The sequence below is a fragment of the Uranotaenia lowii genome, chromosome 3 (genome assembly GCF_029784155.1).
Source record: "Uranotaenia lowii strain MFRU-FL chromosome 3, ASM2978415v1, whole genome shotgun sequence".
Classification (NCBI taxonomy): Eukaryota; Metazoa; Arthropoda; class Insecta; order Diptera; family Culicidae; genus Uranotaenia; species Uranotaenia lowii.
In genome coordinates this window covers 153,351,937-153,369,248 of record NC_073693.1, presented here as the reverse complement: position 1 = coordinate 153,369,248, position 17,312 = coordinate 153,351,937, and the positions used below count along the sequence as shown (strand labels likewise).

At 38.0% G+C, this 17,312-nt stretch overlaps 1 protein-coding gene across 8 annotated transcripts in view; it reads right to left on the bottom strand.

Moving 5' to 3' along the window:
- The window catches only part of LOC129750898 (palmitoyltransferase app), a 56,244-nt gene that overhangs the window by 9,322 nt on the left and 29,610 nt on the right, over positions 1 to 17,312 (bottom strand). For 6 of the 8 annotated variants that reach the window (XM_055746061.1, XM_055746057.1, XM_055746062.1 and 3 more), the window contains 3 exons: positions 17,185 to 17,306; positions 16,982 to 17,111; positions 11,190 to 11,253 (listed from right to left, as the gene is read on the bottom strand). In XM_055746061.1, the coding sequence (XP_055602036.1) occupies positions 11,190 to 11,253; positions 16,982 to 17,111; positions 17,185 to 17,306 (316 nt within the window). Of the gene's footprint in view, positions 1 to 9,793; positions 10,839 to 11,189; positions 11,254 to 16,981; positions 17,112 to 17,184; positions 17,307 to 17,312 lie in introns of all 8 variants that reach the window. The other 2 variants (XM_055746064.1, XM_055746065.1) reach the window with 2 other exon arrangements.

Below are 17,312 nucleotides of genomic sequence, written 5' to 3'. Positions count from 1 at the left end.
CTATGGAGACAAAATATTGAACAAACATTTCAGATCATATATATTTTAAATTGTTTTTTTTTTCACATGGTGAATTTTTATAAACATTTAGATAAAGGTTTTTGTGCACGCTGTATGATCGGATAAGTTACATACGCTTTGCGTTGATCGGAATAGAGCACTTCTGCAATGTTTTTAACAATCTTTATTTCAATGGTGTATTTCGTATCACTAGTTTTGTATAAGAAAATATCACGAAATTACAACAATATGTAATGCATCAATATGAAAGAAATACTTTCGTTGAAACTGTAAATAATAATCGTTGTTATCGGATTCGTCCTCAATTCACCTTCTCGAAATTCTAACTGAGTTTCAGCAGCTAACTTTCTAAACGCACTACGTATGATAAATACAGAAACACAACCAATATTATTGTAGTATATTCAAATCGATTCCAGAAATTAATGGTTAACTTTTTCTTTGGTTTGATTTAGTAGTATTTAAAATTTATAACGTAGTAAACTTCAACATGAAAAACTTTAATCTGTTTGGAAGCTATTTTTTTGTTCCTATCAACTACAAGCTTAACTTGAAGAACGTATCCGGTAAACTGAGCCTTATTTGATCCCGCGCTCGCTTCATCCATAACGTTGTTCACCTTTAAAAAGATTTTCAGCATCCCTCTGCTAAACATCATACACCCTTCTTCTGCTTCTTCAATCTTACCGTAGAGAAAAGCCTAATCAATTCCTTGAGTATTTTCATTTCATCTTCTGAGACCATCGAGTTTCTGTTTTATCTTAACTTCAACCACCGAATAACCTATCTTTTTTTTTATTTCGGATTTAAATTCTAATACCTACTATACTATTATCAACAATCTCTGTGAACAAACATTCAGCAACTTCGAAATCATTTCAGTCCCTGTGTGTTTCATGCTTAGTGCTATTCACCTTAGCGTTAGTTTTCTTTTGTTTTGTTTATTGTTGAATATCATGTCATCGAAATATCAGAAAAGAAAAACCAGCTACTAAACCAACAAACACCACCTGCTGGAAACTGAAAAAGTGCACATGTGAAATCGGTATTCGTGAGGGGTACGAGTAGTATATTTGAAGTGTTCGCGTGTTTGACTGATGTACGTGAAATATTCCCAAATAACTCACTACAGTCTTGAGTTTAACAAAACAATCTACTTTTTCGAAAAGCTAAACTGAAACGACTGGCAGTAAAAAGCTTTGTTAGCGACAATAAGAATGTATGTTTACTTACTGAAAAGAGAAAAAAAAACAAGAATCGACTAAAATGAAACTAAACAAAAAAAAAACGGGAACTTCAATCAAGCAGCGTGACGTGGTTGCAACGATTTTTTTTTCTTCTCTGAAATGCATTTTTAGAAGTTTTGTAATTTTTTGTAATCTCTCCGACCCTTAGGCTGGGGATCGGCTGAAGTAAGAACAGCTTATTGTGGTAGGCCTCGAACAACGTCCAGGTGATATTGGTAAAATTTTCTGTACCAGATCAGAAATAAATCAAACCGGGAAGAAACTTGCAGCCCAACAAGTGTTTAAAAAAGTGTTAACAAACATGTTGGAAAATTGACTCGCCTCTGGCGGAATTTAGTCCTAAATTACTCTAGGCTTACCAGAATTTCTGAAAAAAAACGGAACATTTAACGAAAAAAACGGGACATTTAAGAAACTCTTAAAAACCTAATTTTTATGATCATTCCTATACATACATATGCATGTTCCTTTTGCAATAACAGTTCATAGAAAGTATTAAAATATGGATAAATGAAATTTTTTTAAAAATTGAATTTTCAAGAAAACTTCCATATTTGTACTCTGCGAACACTTCAGTCGAAAATGTTGTGATTCAGAGTAATTTTAAATCCGAATTTGAAGGAAATTTGAAGTTTTTTAACAGCCGTTTTTGATTATCTACCAAGTTTATTTAATTTAATTCGTCCATTCGTTGTTGGATTGAAAATAGTTTTTTCTTCGCTCGGTAGTGCTGTTCTATTTTATCCGGAATTGGACTTTTTCCTTAAACTTTACATTCCGGAGAAACATATGGAGCCACCATCATTTGGAAGCAACTTAACTTTCCAAAGCTGTTCGGGTCTATATGACCCGAAATGGAAATTCAGATCATCTTAATCTTCATTCTCCTATATACTGAAGAACTGAGATTTGGTCTGAGAATGTTCTATCAAAATGATAAACAAATTGAAGAAAAAAAAACTAAAATATGAGTTTAAAAAATCTGTTCATTGAGAAATGAGATTTGTTATTTGATGCAAAAATAATAAGTTAGGTTATCTTAATTTAAGTTTTTGGTTTGGATTTTGTTGATACTGTACATAAGTCCGGGCATTTTTCCTTGAAATCTGGGCAACCAGGTCGCATCGGGTTGCTTTTTTTTTTCTTCGACCGGCCAATCTGGAATGCTTAAGATAGTCATATTTATGTTCAAATTAAAACTCAATAAAACCGATCCTGATTTACAGAAGCATTCTGTACTTGTTGTTTGGCGCGTAAAAAAAACCGCGTTAATTCGAAAATCCGCGTAAAAAAACCGCGTTAATTCGAAAATCCGCGTAAAAAAACCGCGTTAATTCGGAAACCCGCGTAAAAAAATCTCGTTAATTCGAAAATCCGCGTAAAAAAACCTCAGTGTTATTTAATTTAATTTTTTTCACATCTTTTCAAATGGCATCCCTGCACTGCATGTAAGGTAGGAGCCATTATACGTTGGAATCTAGCTAGCGTTTTTTCTCATACGCAGACATGTTTTCGTGGTTGATTCGCTTTTCTTGAATGTTGGTATTTATAAGGGGTTTTTGGGCCAGAAATAGTTTATGATAAGTCAAAAACTCTTCCCACCTCAGAAAGGAGGGGGGAAGGGGGAGCTGTCCTATAGAAACCGACTCAAAATATGAAACAAATCGATCTTGTTCGACATTATTTATATTAAATTTCCGTGATTCGCCTTATAAAAAAATGAATTGTTTGTTGTAGCTGATGCGAAACTTTTTTTTGTTTCGATATCCATCTTTATAGCATTCGCGACTTTATATCAACGATGCAGTTGGCGGACAGTTATTGAAAAACTTATCCGGTACAACTCGATGTTTACTCTAGGCCTCGAACTCGCGGACATCGGCTCAGGAGGCTACTGACTTGCCAACTGAGCTATATCACAAGCCACAGGATGCGAAACATAATAAACTACCTTCCTCATTAAAAACAGGTTTTTTTTTAGATACTATTGAAAAAAAAACTCCATTTCGCTGGTAGTGAAAATGGTTAAAATGCGTTGGGCTAAAGGGAACAGGGTGCCACCTTAAAGGGAAAGGAAAAAAAAACGCGTTTTTGTCAAGAAAATTGTTTTTTTTTACTGAATAATCTTGAGTTTGTTCGGTTTTCCGATTCGAAACTGTTCTCGGCTCGTTAAGAACTAAAATCTGATTATTTCAGCAACGTTTTATTTACAATCATAAAATGAATCTTAGGTTTACAAAATTGTGTTGCGTTGAATTAAATTTTGCTTTACAACTAACTATTTATGATTCATTTCGAGTTCAATCATTTAAGGTGGATGTGAGTAGTCAATCGAGCTAAGCTAAGCTAAGCTAATCTAATTCACTGGAAAAATGATCGATTATTTTAATAATATTTTGCGTCGATTTACTATAAGAGCCACGCTTTACCATTGTTGGGTGGCCCAAAAACCCCGTTATACAAACTTTCACGACAAATATATAAGCCAACCACGAAAACATTTCTGTCTATGAGAAAACACGCCAGCTAGATTCCAACGTATAATGGCTCCTACCCAAAATGCAGCGCAGGGGTGCTATTTGAAAAGATGTGAAAAAAATCAATTTTATTTATTCAATTTTGACATGAGACCCCAACATATTTTTGCATCGATGGATAGATTTTTTTCTTGACGATTCCAAAGATCAAAGAAACACTTGAATATAGCAAAGCTATCAGAAATTATGAATAATTTTAAAATTTTTTTTTTTCGTGATTTTTTTCATTCAAAACCAACTTGGCGAACCATATCTACTTTATTTCAAAATATTAAGATATTAGAGTAAATTACCTACACGATGAATCAAAATTGGTAAACATTTGCGGCCAGGGAAACGCCAACAAACTACAGGTTAAATTTTCCCGAAACTGATATTTTGCGAACAACTTTGGAGGGTTTAAATAAGGTTGCCACAATGCACGGTTTTATCCGGGTTTTTTCCACTTTTTTGACAAATCAAACCAAAAAACGATTTTTGAAAGCCTACGATCTAAAATCTTTCGATGAGTTATGATTTAAACATTTTTTTTTTTAATTTTTTTCTTGATTCTGTTGAGTAATTTTTGGGATTTGATAAAATTTGCTCGGATATTGCCCGGATATTGCCCGGATATTGCCCGGATTTTTGATCGTCAGTTTTAAAATCAAATGCCCGGATTTTGCCAGGTTTTTATATAGCCCGGGCCCAGAATTCTGGCAACCTTAGGTTAAAGAATATTTTCTTCAATCGAAAAATATTAACATTGCTAGAACGTATTTTGAGTCAAATAACGATTTTTTCTGAGCAAATTTAATCTGAATAATCAAGAACAGTTTTTTAGAAGCCTTAAATACGGTTTAAAATCTGCTTATGTGTTTTTATGCAAAAATATATATTTAAGTGTATTCTTTTCGATTTTTATAGAATAATTCCGTAGTTTCGACAAAATTTGCCCGGATATTGCCCGGAATTTGGGTGGAAAAGAATTATAGGCATTCGAATTCTTTTTTGTGTTGAACCAATGACTTTAAATTGAGGCTAAATTTAGGCTTTTCCAGTGTAACTTAGTAAAAACTTCATAAAAGTGTTGTTTAATTTTTACAGCCTTATGAACGTCCTTTTTTTTAATAAAAAGGTTTAGGGTAGAAAATTACCGAAAATTTCGTTATGTTACATTTGAACGATTGTAAAATACGGGAATTTCAACGAATTTTTATCAAAATTTAAAACCACATTGAAATTAAGATATCTTTTAAAGCCAAAATCAAATATGTTTGCAGGTTTTTTTTACTTTATTCAGTAATGTCAGAAATACTTTTCTAAAAACTGTGTAATTTACCTTTTTTAGATCATTCATCATCATGACTATCAAAATACTATTCCTAAATTGAATGAAGTATAAAAAAACAAATTTGTATTTTTTTTAACTTTCAAACAAAATGACCGAGTTTCATAATATATTTTTTCAAATTTTCACATAAATTTATAGAAATTTACAGGCAAACTATTTTAATTTTTTTTATAACTTCATCATTTATTTTCTATTTTGAATTTTTGTGTTCTGAAAACAAAATCTTTTTAGAAGTTTATACATCTATATTTTTAATAGGAAAAACATAGTTTCTACCTTTCACAGCGACAAAATTTTCAGAGCTTGAAATTTTAAACTATAAACCAATAATCTTTTAAATGCGTTTATGATTTATTCTGTCAGTCTATGAAAAGTTCAAAAGAGCACTGAGGTTGTATAGCGGATAGGCTGGCGCGAGTCTGATAAGCCAGGTGTACTGGGTTCAATTCCCGGTATTGTCAAGAAAAAAATTTGGGTACGAATCTCATAAGTTTGCCGACAGGTAAAATGCGTTTCCACATACAAATAAATATATGAACTAAATATTCTCTTAAGGTTGAATGCCTTCCCTCGACGAACCATCGTTCGTGGAAGCCTGATAAGCAATTCGAAGGCCAAGCCACACAGCCATGCATAGGCAGGACCTTTGCTACCGGGGAACATACAATCTATGAATAGTTCGAACAATTATTCAAAGTAGCAACTTTGAAGTTAAATTTTTAATGCGCAAGGTTAACTGCTTTGTGCGGGTTAGTCCGGATATTTCATACCAAATCTTGGAGTAGTCCGGTCCGGCCCGGCAGCCCGGATTTCATTGAAAAAAGCCCAGATTTGGCCCGGATTTATTCAACTTATTTGCCAAATCGAACAAAAAAATGGGGTTACACATTTTTTAGTATTTTTTCTTTAAATAATCATTGAAGATTTTATGGAATCCTAAAATAAGATTTTATTTCTTTATTTTTGTTTTGACCAAATTTGCCAGGATATTGCCTGGATTTTTGGTCGATAATTTTGAAAACAAATGCCCGGTTTTTGCCAGGTTTTTAGGGAAAATATCCCAGATTTTTCCGGCCAGGATGTGGGCTAAAAAATTTGGCACCCTTAATTTATATCAAAACTTCCTTTATTTTTATTTTTGTCATTTTCTTATTGATTGTTCAAGAAATTGTCTATTATCCCATCTGTACTTTGTTAGTATAAGCTGAAACCCCATTTTCAAAAGAAATCGGCCGAAGGGGACCAAAGTTATTCATGAAAAACTAGATTTTTATGTGACTCCTGAACAAATGTCTCAAAATCCCATACAAACTTTAGGCTCGTTGAGCGACCCCTTCCCGTGATCCGACCTACCCCAAATTTGGCATGAGACCTTTTACCAAGCTTAGGATCAATTTAAGCCTGCAGCGCATAACTTTTCACAAGCTTGAAATTTGGGGCAGTCTATGTACAAGCTGCGAAGAAAAGATATTTCAAAACATTCCTTGATCCAAAACTACTGTCCAAAATTCTGTGGCAGCGTTTAAGAGCATGTAAAGTTAGCAAAGTAGCAACTTTTGACTTTTGAATAATTTTACAGCTGACGATATAAATGATATTTTTTTTTAAATCATTCACTTGCAATACAATAATTGGCTTGACGAGTTAATAATCAAGTTGGAACTCTTTTTCTTTTATTCCGATTCAAAAGTTGTAAGTTTGTCCGAAATCGTTTCAAACGTTGTTTTTTTAAATGATATTCCTTAAAAGTTTATAAAAAAAATTATCCTTAGCATAATTCAACCACTAACTTACTTGTTAAACAAAATAATTACAACGAACAAATATCCAATAGTTGGAAAACATCAAAAATTCTTACCATTAGAAATAAGTCAACTTACAATACTATTGTGAACTTTCGACCAATTAGCATTCTCAGTGGATTTTTGAAGGTGTTCGATTTTTTTTGAAGAAGCAAATCAGCAGTTACTTGATGGAAAACAAACTAATTAGTGATTTTCAATCTGGATACCGCCAAAACCGTTGCACCAAAACTGCAATGATAAGTGTGTTTGATGACATAAGTGTTGAATTTGATAAATCCCAATCGGTTATCCTGATTTTATTAGACTTTTCCAAAGCTTTCGATTGTATAAGCCATAGTGTTTTTCTTAAAAAACTTTCCAATAATTTCGGCTTTTCAACTTCTGCGATCAATTTAATCAGATCATATTTATCCAATCGATTCCAGTCAGTGTTCAATAATCAACAGTACTCTACTTTCTCACCAATCACATCAGCGGTACCCCAAGTTTCTATACTGGGTCCGATTCTCTTTACGATGTATATGAATGATTTATCAAATGTTCTGAAATATTGCAAAATTCACATTTCCGCAGATGACGTTCAATTTGAATGTTCTAATCTTAGTGAAGAAACTATCAATATGCAGTTAAATTTGAATTTGCAACATATTTTTACTTAGTTTATGCGAAATGCCCTTCCTTTTAATGCAAGTAAAACACAAGCCCTAATATTGAACCGCAGTAATTTATCAAATATATCCCTTTCAATAAATAATATTCCTATCCTATCTGTATCCCAAGCTATCAGTTTAGGCTTCAAAATACAGTCAAATTTCATTTGGGATACCCATATTATGCAGCAATGTGGTAAAGTTTATTCTTCTCTAAAATCACTTAATTTAAAAGCTAATTCCCTTAGCACAGAATTGAAATTAAAACTCATCAAAAGCCCCATTTTTCCGCATTTTATATCCTGCGATTTCTTACTTTTTGAAATTTCCCAAAACGCTTTGAACAAGCTTCGGGTATCAATTCCTGTGTTAGATTTGTTTATGTCAAGTTAATTCAAACTAAAGAGCCACAGTATTTATATAACAAATTAATCAAATTAGGAATTACTAGGTTTATTAATTTTTTATTACCATGTCATCGGACAATATTGTATGGTCATAGCTTTTTTGTAAGGGGTGTAATCTATTGGAACTCTCTACCTAATTCACTCACATTAGAAAAATCTAAAACATCCTTCAAAAATAAATTTATTGAGCACTTTTATTTAAGTTCATGCATTTCACTTTTCTTATTTTTTTCATTAAAAAAAATCATTATTACCACACGTCATTAAGACATCAGAATCACACTTAGTTCTACAAAAAAAATATGGAACAATTAAAAAGAATTTCATTCTTACGTTACTGAATAAAGTCAAAACAAAAAAAAAATAAAATAATTCACACAAACTTCGCCCCGATAGACTCGTTGAGGTCTACAATACATATATTGAATTTTTGAGAATGACACACTCATCTCTCGTTCCCTCCCTTCATTTTTCACGATTTTCAAAAAGTTATCATTTTCAAAATGCAATATCTCTGAACTTATAAGTCATAGAAAATAGACAAAACACTCGTGTCAAGATTTTATTAAAATCTATTGATTGATTTATTTATGCTATGAAAAAAATACGTTCAAAACGTCAAGGTATCGATCTAACATTGAAATGTTAGTTTTCTCGAGGAAAGTATATTTTTATTTTCCTTTTAATGATTGCATCGCGTTTTTGAGACAATTTCACGAACAAACCAATCAAAATTCGAATATAATATTTCTTGTTTCCTAGGTATTAAAGATTAAATATTTTTCCGATATTTTTTTGTACATAGTACTAAGTGATTCCTCTACTGTCCATGGCTTTAAAAAATTACAACGTACACTAGAATCAAAAAAACTTGGGATCTAGAGTTGCTAATTGACATGTCCAGAAGCTCCCTACCAATTTTTAGCTCATTTGGCCTACTTTAAGGGATGTCTTACCAAAGCTCAATTGCGTATGAAATTTTGACACCTTTCATTTTAGCAAAGCTCAATGAATCACCATTATGGTTCTCATAAATGTGTGTTTACATAAACAACTCTTCAAATATGATTGACTGTATCTCAACGTGATTTTGAACAAGTCTGTTGAAGTCCGTAAGATAATTCGACCTAAGACAAAAAACTTATTAGGCTTGGAAGGAAGATATTTCCGGAGAAAATATAAGCTGAATTTATTGCTTTTAGTCTCATATAGAAACGCTCTCATCTTTGCTCTCTCACGATAAATTTCATAATCAACATCGCGGCGCCTTAAAAAATGGTGGCAAATAAATCAAAAGATGATCTGACATGGCGAAGTGAAAATTGCCTAAACGGTGGATGTTGCCTCTGTGCAGAAATTGATTGGAGGCATTCGACGAAAAATTCTAGAATTCATCAGAACAGCAGACAAATAATTTTTCTAGCATTTTTTCTTTGATTTTTGTTCTCCTTCAAGAAGGACCACTTTGAAAATCAATAGGTAAGCTTGAGAATACTGGAAAATTTTGAAACCCAAAAATTTCTATTATCTACTCTGCATTTCAATAAGCTGTTGATCACTTCGCCCTCATCCGGCCGCCCGCCATCGGTCGGAAATGATTCAGCAGAGCGTAAGCATTTTGAACGACGACAAAGAAAGTGTGCTTTTCTTATCGAGAACGGCTACAAGCTCTACCAGCACCATTGCTAGCTTATAAAAAGTTACAAAACTAAAAATGCAATATATGCTAGGTTTCGTTAGTGGCATCTTCGTGTATGGAGCTTAGATCGAAATTGTTAAACTTGTACTCGTACACGTTCGAGAAGCGTCCTTGTCCTTGCTTGTCGGCACGGCGTTGCGCGTAAGGACTGCTTCCGCTAGCACTACCGTTGCCGATCATTCCGACGCCCCCGTAGCTGTGGTGAAATTGTTGATTGCCCCCACTCGACGCCACGTTGCAGTCTCCGATGGTTCCTCCACCAGCACCAACCCCACCCCCAATGGAAGTCAGCGTTCCCGTGCTGATGACGCTGCTCCGGTTGCTTTGGGCGCTCCAAAAGCTGGGACTGAACTGACTGAATGAAGAAGGCTGAGGTGACACTGGATTGGTCGTCTGCCCAGGCCCAGGTGACGCAAATTGCTGCGCCGTAGACTGGTGGTGTTTCTTGAACAATTTATAGCTTCTGTGGTGCGAGTATTGGTGTTTACTTTTTTGAAGCATGGGATCCAATTCACTGCAACTGGGACTGGCGCAACGCGTCCTAGGACTACTGGGACAGGTGTGTGGTAGGGAGTTGGGATGCTGATCGGAGATCGTATCGTAGCTGTTGAGGTACGAAGACGATCCCGATGGAAGCGTATTCTGGCTTTGTTCGTGAGATGAGGTCATGGAAGTCGACGACGAGGAGATGGTGGTGGTGGAGGACGAAGACGAATCAGTCTGTGCTAGCAGCAGATTGTTGTGAGACAGTGCACTACAGTTATTGTTCAAGCTATTGGTACTCGAGTGACTATAATAGGGTGGATAGTTTGAGTAGAACAACTTGTTCGACTGATCGTGCATTTGGAGGTCGTGAGAAGACTTCCGACCAATGATGGCACGGTTCTTATGATACGGATACCTTGGCAGAGTGAGGTTGATGTTAATATTTATCTGTTGCTGTTGTTGTTGCTGAATTTGCTGTTGCTGATTGCGGAACTGCTGGAAGTCGGTCATGAGCTGACTCGGGGCACTCGCCGTCGACGATACCACCGACGATTGCTGCTGTTGGGGAACCAACTGGTTCTGACTTTCGCTGCTGTTGTAGGTATTGTACTTTGACTGCGGAGCAAAATATTTGAAATTCGTCGGTATCGGCACTGCCGGCAGATGGTGTTGTGGTTGCAAGTAACACGGAGTTGGTTGGTAATTATTAGCGGAAGGGATATTATTGGACATTGAAGTAGTAGTGTTGTTGAGAGCAGGCGTGAAATTCGACAAATTCACATTGCATTTCGCGGAATGGTACAGTTGTGGTTGCGGTTTTTGTGAGAGATTTGCATAAGACAACGATAGATTATTATTGTACTGTGATGGAGATTGTGATAATTGAAGATGCTTAATTTGGCTACTGTTATTGCTAGTGTTAGCTTGGTTCGAGTTAGTCACATTCAAATTGGTTAGGTTATTACTGATACTGCTAAGTGAAGACTTGATGGATGGTGACTTACCATTTTGTAAGTTATCGTAACTTCGTTGTCTGAACACGCCGGTACTGGTGTTGGCCGTTTCGTTCTGGAAAGAATAAATTTTCTCATCAAAATTCAAAACAAAACACGAATCAACAGCCGAACAATAATACAGTGAGCCAAACACACGCGTCTACAATCCATCTTTTGGTATACAATTTTATATCAAACAGTCCGAAAATAATGCAGAGCCAGCATTTGTTTCCGGTTCACCTGTTTCCATGTACATATAGTCAATAAAAACCGTGAACGAAGTTATAAAACGGGGCAGCCCAATTTTTGAAAAAGTCATTAATTTCACTTTTTTCCTGCCACATATCGGGTGCAATTGGATTGAAACGGCAAAGATAATGTATTCCACCAATGAATGAGTTTTACTCGCGATTTTCTTTTATGAGTTCATTCAAACGGATCTGGCAAATACTAATTCTCCCAACCAGGTCGCTGCTGAAATAATCGGTAAGGATTGAAAATGATTGAATTTTTTATATTTAACTTCGGAACTGAGCCATGGATCGGTTTTTGTGGCAATTGATCTATTCTCTAAAGGAAATTTTCTGCTGAATATTTTTATCGACCTCCGAAACTTCGTATTAGGAAATATTATGCTGAAATTTTTTTCCGAACTTTTTAACTTAGTATTCCTTAAGATAACCAAGTTATTACCTGTTAACCGGAGGTATGTTTTTTACCATAGGCAGTTCAATTAAACACGCAAGCATGAGCGTAGCATCGAATTGCTTTACAGAAAAAATGACTTAAGCTCCATAGTCAAGGCACTTCTCGATACTCTGCAGAAAGGTTCAGTTCCAATCAACAGGCTCTAAAATCATTCCCTTGCCAGCTGGCCTGCTCCTTCGTGCCATAGGAGACAGCAAAGGCTTAGAACCCAGAATAAATACACTCTGTTCCTTATGGCCAGGTTTTTTAGAGATACTATATACCAGTTTGGAGCAATTTGTGAACGTACTTAGTGCTCGAAGAGCAGCCTTGCTTTCGAGAACTTCCTCTTCCTAAACAGGTTAAGGTGCATTCTATATTTATTTCCGTCTCACGACATCACTTGATGAACATCGCCCCTACTCTTCTGGTCTAGTGAATGCTATCACAGTAGTTTTGAAAGGGTTTTTGTTCAGTCCCTCTTCCCTGCACCCTGTCCCCGAATTATTTATGCGTCTGCAAAGCCAGTAAGCTATAGAATCATTATTTATCATTATTTATTTATTATTATTAAATCAAAAGATCATATTTTGATCCAAATGATATTCAAAAATTAAGAGACTAACTACAAATACAAATCTACACTGAACTTAGAACAATAAGAATGCTTCTTCGGAATACAACCTTCGAAACGTCAAAATTAAAATGCTATGAGAAGCGGTTAAAAGTCTTGATGACGCCAATTATAGCAAAGTTGGCCCCGTAATTGTTTAGTCTAACAGAAACGAAGAGCTGAAGATCCCGATTCCTCAAATCACGAGGTCGGACGCTAAGTGGAAGAACTTCCAAAAGTGCGGGAGAGTCGATTCTTGATGAAAGCAGATCAGTGACGAAAGAAGCACGAGTGGCGGTCCTGCGGGCTTGCAGCGTGTCGATGTCGATCAGGCTGCAGCGGCTTTCGTAGCTGGGAAGTCGAAAAGGGTCTTGCCGGGCTGTGGGGTAGCGGCATTAGAATACTACCCCGGGGTCGCTGATCCATGTCGTAAGAGGTGACTAAATGCAGCAAAACTCCCACCTGACCTACGCAAACGAACTCGGATTATGCGGAGGTCACTGGCGCAGTGGACCGTATATTTCCCTAGCTACTCGTGAGACTAAACATGAACATAAACAACAACACTAAAAACAGAAAGAACGTCGAGACAACTGATGTTAGCTCGGACGAAGGAGGAAAAAGCAGAAGAACTCAGACGGAGGTCTTTGCTAAGAGAGGACTCCTTAGGTCTCCTCTACTGAGCAAGTAGTAAAGGAGCTAGGAAAGGAGATTGGCAGGGAGGTTGCCAAGGAAGCGGGAAGAAGCCCGGTCGCTGATGGGTCCACTGAAAACCTCAGCAGTTCCCAGCAAGAGGAGCAGGTCCCAATCACAGGAAGAGGTGCACCAAGGGGCATCAAAAAATGTGGCCTTTTGGAGGCAGCCGACATGGTCGACAAGATGCAGGAGTTTGTGCGAAGCACCAATAACGTGCAAACGCACATCAAGACCTGGGTGCCAAAATTGATGGTGCTCCTGCAGAGTGCCGTCAAGGAACGAAAGGAGTTGGTGCGGAAGGCCGAGGCTGCAGAGAAGGACCTGGAGGAAGCAAAATTGGTTGCTTCTCAAGGACTTTCGAAGGAGTCCAAGCCAAGAAAAACCGCAAAAAGAGATCGCGACTCCCCCGTCGTGAACGATTCCTCCAAAAAAGGAAGGGCACGGATTATGAGGATGCCGACGGTGAAAGCAGTGCTGAAGGCTGGCGAATGGTTCGCAAAAGGAAGGAGAACGTGAAAAGAAAGGTCGTTATGAAACCAGAACCACCCCCAAAACCCAAACCTCAACGGGTGATGTCCAGGGGTGATGCGCTTATCGTGGAAGCGAAAGAAGGCACAACGTATGCGGACTTGTTCCGGAAGTTACGCGCAGAGCCAAAGTTATCTGCTCTTGGTGAGAGCGTCACCAAAACAAGACGCACCCAAAAAGGCGAACTGCTCTTCGAGCTAAAAAAAGACCCGGCGGTAAAAAGCGCCGACTTCAAGGAGCTTGTCGAAAGCACCCTAGGCGATGAAGCGACTGTCCGAGCGCTATCACAGATCGCGTCCATTGAATGTAAGGACCTTGATGAGTTTACCACTGCAGAGGAGCTCGAGAAAGCTCTCTCCAGCATACCTGGCATGAGCAACGAATCGGTAGCTATTAAAATAAGAAAGGCGTACGGTGGAATGCAGATTGCAACGATTCGCCTCTCACCAACAGCGGCCAACACGCTTCTGACGGTAGGAAGTGTAAGAGTAGGGTGGTCAACCCTAATCTGGACTCATACGTGTGGTGGGACTTAAAAAGGTCTCACGTACTCAGCTACGATCTTTCCTGCAGCAAAAGGAAGCGGAGATACCATTCGGGGTGGTCGTGTCGGGATTCTAGCTTGGTAGTTTCTCAATCGGCCATGCCTTGGTGGTTAGAAATCCTGCGAAAGTGGTTGCTGTGACGGGCGCGAGTTACTTTGAAAGCGTTACCTAACCGGCACACGTTTCGAGGTCCCCGGGATAGTGAATGCTGTGACGGGCGTGAGTTATTATGAAAGCGTTACCTAACCTGCACACGTTTCGTACCAGTCTGAAGTTGGCGATAGAGGAAAAGGAGAAGGAGGAAAAAGGAGAAAAAGGATAAAGCAGAACGATGATCAAGGAGAAATTGAGGAAAAATTGAGAAAGAGGAAAAGGGTGAGATGTATAAGTGCATGAGCACAGCCTACCCCTTGATGTAGTATCATAGGGTGAAACCAAGGGCACATCTGGCACACGAAGCCCAAGGTGGTTTTAGTGGGACGAACCCATTCACGGCAGCAAACACCCGGCTGTTATGGTTTGAAGTCAAATTTCCATCTTGTAAAAAAAGGGTCTTGCCAGTTTAAGTGTCGAAGGGCATACCTCAATAAACGTCGTTGGATGGCTTCGATGCGATCAGAACCGTTTTGATAATATGGGCACCAAACCGCAGAAGCATATTCGAGGATCGATCGAACCAGACTACAGTAAAGACTCTTCAGGCATTAGATGTCCTTAAAGTCCTTCGTCATGCGGAAAAGAAGACCCAGGCTTCAGGAGGCTTTGTCAACGATATAGTTGGTGTGATTCTTAAAATCCAGCCGCGCGTCGATGATCACACCAAGATCTTTCACGTGTTGAGCTCGAGAGATTGCATCGTTTCCAAGGAAATTATTATTATTATTTAGTTTATTAGAGACACTTTAATTTCCAAGGAAATAAACGGTTGATAACGGGCGTCGTTTGCGGGAAAATGATATTACTACACATTTATTACGGTTTAAAGGCAGGCGATTGGCATCATACCAGGAGGCAAAGAGGTTAAACTGGTTCTGCAAGAAGTTCACATCCTCGGAGCCATTGATAGAGTAGTACAGTTTCAAGTCGTCGGCATACGCCAATTTTGGTTCATCGAGGAGTTGCAGCACGTCATTAAAGTAGATTAGGAATACTAACGGCCCTAAATGACTTCCCTGAGGCACGCCTGATGAAGCTGAGAACTGCCTGGAAAAACAGTCACGTACGAACTGTCAATTTACGTCCAGTAAGGTAACTGCGGAACCAGCCAATATGAGATCCACAAAATCCTAAACGCGCGAGCTTTCCGATGGCAATATCATGGTTCACCTTGTCGAATGCGGCAGACAGGTCGGTATAGATGGCATCAGTTTAGGATTTCTTTGCAAAACTTTCATGCCCATACGAGGTAAAAGTTAGTGAGTTAGTTGTAGTTGAGCGGTGAGGCTCCATGCTGGTCGTTGGAGAGGTTGTGCTAGCAGAACACGAAAATTGGGTCTAAAACCACCAATTCGAAAAGTTTGGCTATAGCACACAGAACTGAAATTCCTCGGTAATTATTAACATCTTTCCTATCTCCCTTTTTATGAACCGGGAACATGTTAGCTTCTTTCCACAGTGAGGGGAAGGTGGCCTGGTCAAGCGAAGCTTGAAAGATAAGCCTGAAGGAGTCAACAAAGAAGGCATAAAACGCTTCAGGAAGGTAGCTGGTATCCCATCCGGGCCCGTAGAGAAGGAGTTTTTTTAGCTTAGTGGCTGCTTTAGAGATGGTTGTGTCCTCGACTGTTATACCGTTTAAAGAAAAGCCCAGTGGTGAAACACTCCTGATGGCACAATTCAGTTGGTCGTCGGTTATTGAAGATGTATCAAAGATGCTCGAGAATTTATTGGCAAAGAGATCGGAGATTCACGAGTCAGAGTTCGCCATGATGCCATCCAGGAACATGCAGGACGGTGTTCCAGGTTCATTCCGCTGATTCGTAACGTGATTCCAGAAAGATTTTGGGCTAGTCCTCAGCAAAATCTCAAGACTAGTCCAAAATCCTTCTGGAATCACGTTAAGAATCAGCGGAATGAACCTGGAACACCGTCCTGCATGTTCCTGGATGGCATCATGGCGCACTCTGACTCCGGAATCTGCGAACCTTAAGCCTATTAAGAATCTGCTAATCTCGCGTGAGCTTTCATTACGTCGTATGAAACATCTTAAGAATTCACAGAAAACTGCAGCAAAAGTTATCAAAACAACTTTAAAATTGGTATTTCACATATAGAATATGTTGTCCAGGCTACACATTCTAAATGGAAAGAACTTGTGACTAGTTTATGTCAGCTTTTGTATTTATTCGTAATAAATCTTGTTGTTTACATTTTGTTTCATACGGCATAATACGGCATTTTTGAACTCCAATGCTCGGATTTTGTCAGGTTTTAAAATAAAATAGTCCGGATTTGCCCGGCCCGGATGCGTGCCTGAAAAATTCATTCAACCTTAGGCGTGGAAAAAATCTTTCTGAATTCAATTTTTTTTTTGTCTTGCTATAAGGCTTTGTACCCTTAGGTGGTCTCGCTTTCAGCGTTCCAGCGACTGTAATTACAAGGTCACGGGTGTATTGGCCCTATTCTAATTCGGTTCAAGCCACGTCCATTCTTCGGTTTGTAAAGCCAAAACCGTTTAAGCTGACGATCTGTGTATTTAACTGCCTTCAAGAATGTCGGAGAACATTTTAACTTACCTCTAAACTGAACGTCTTATTCAGGGGATCCATTACTGGCTGCATGACGACCAGTGGGGGCACTGGCGCACTATTGTACTTATCCGGAGGTTGCATTTGCGTCCGGTACTCATCAGTCACAACACCTCGCCTAATATTGGTGAGAAAAAAAGTACAAAATTTAAGCATAATAAGTCTACTAAAATTTTAGATTTAAAATGCACCTGTCAATTAGCGACGGCGTTATCGGGCCACAGAGTATGTGGAAACAGTTTAGACAGATGTTACCCTGTGAATAAGGGTTAATTGCCTGCTGACCACCTTTGGAAGTGAAAGATCCTTTGATCTGAAA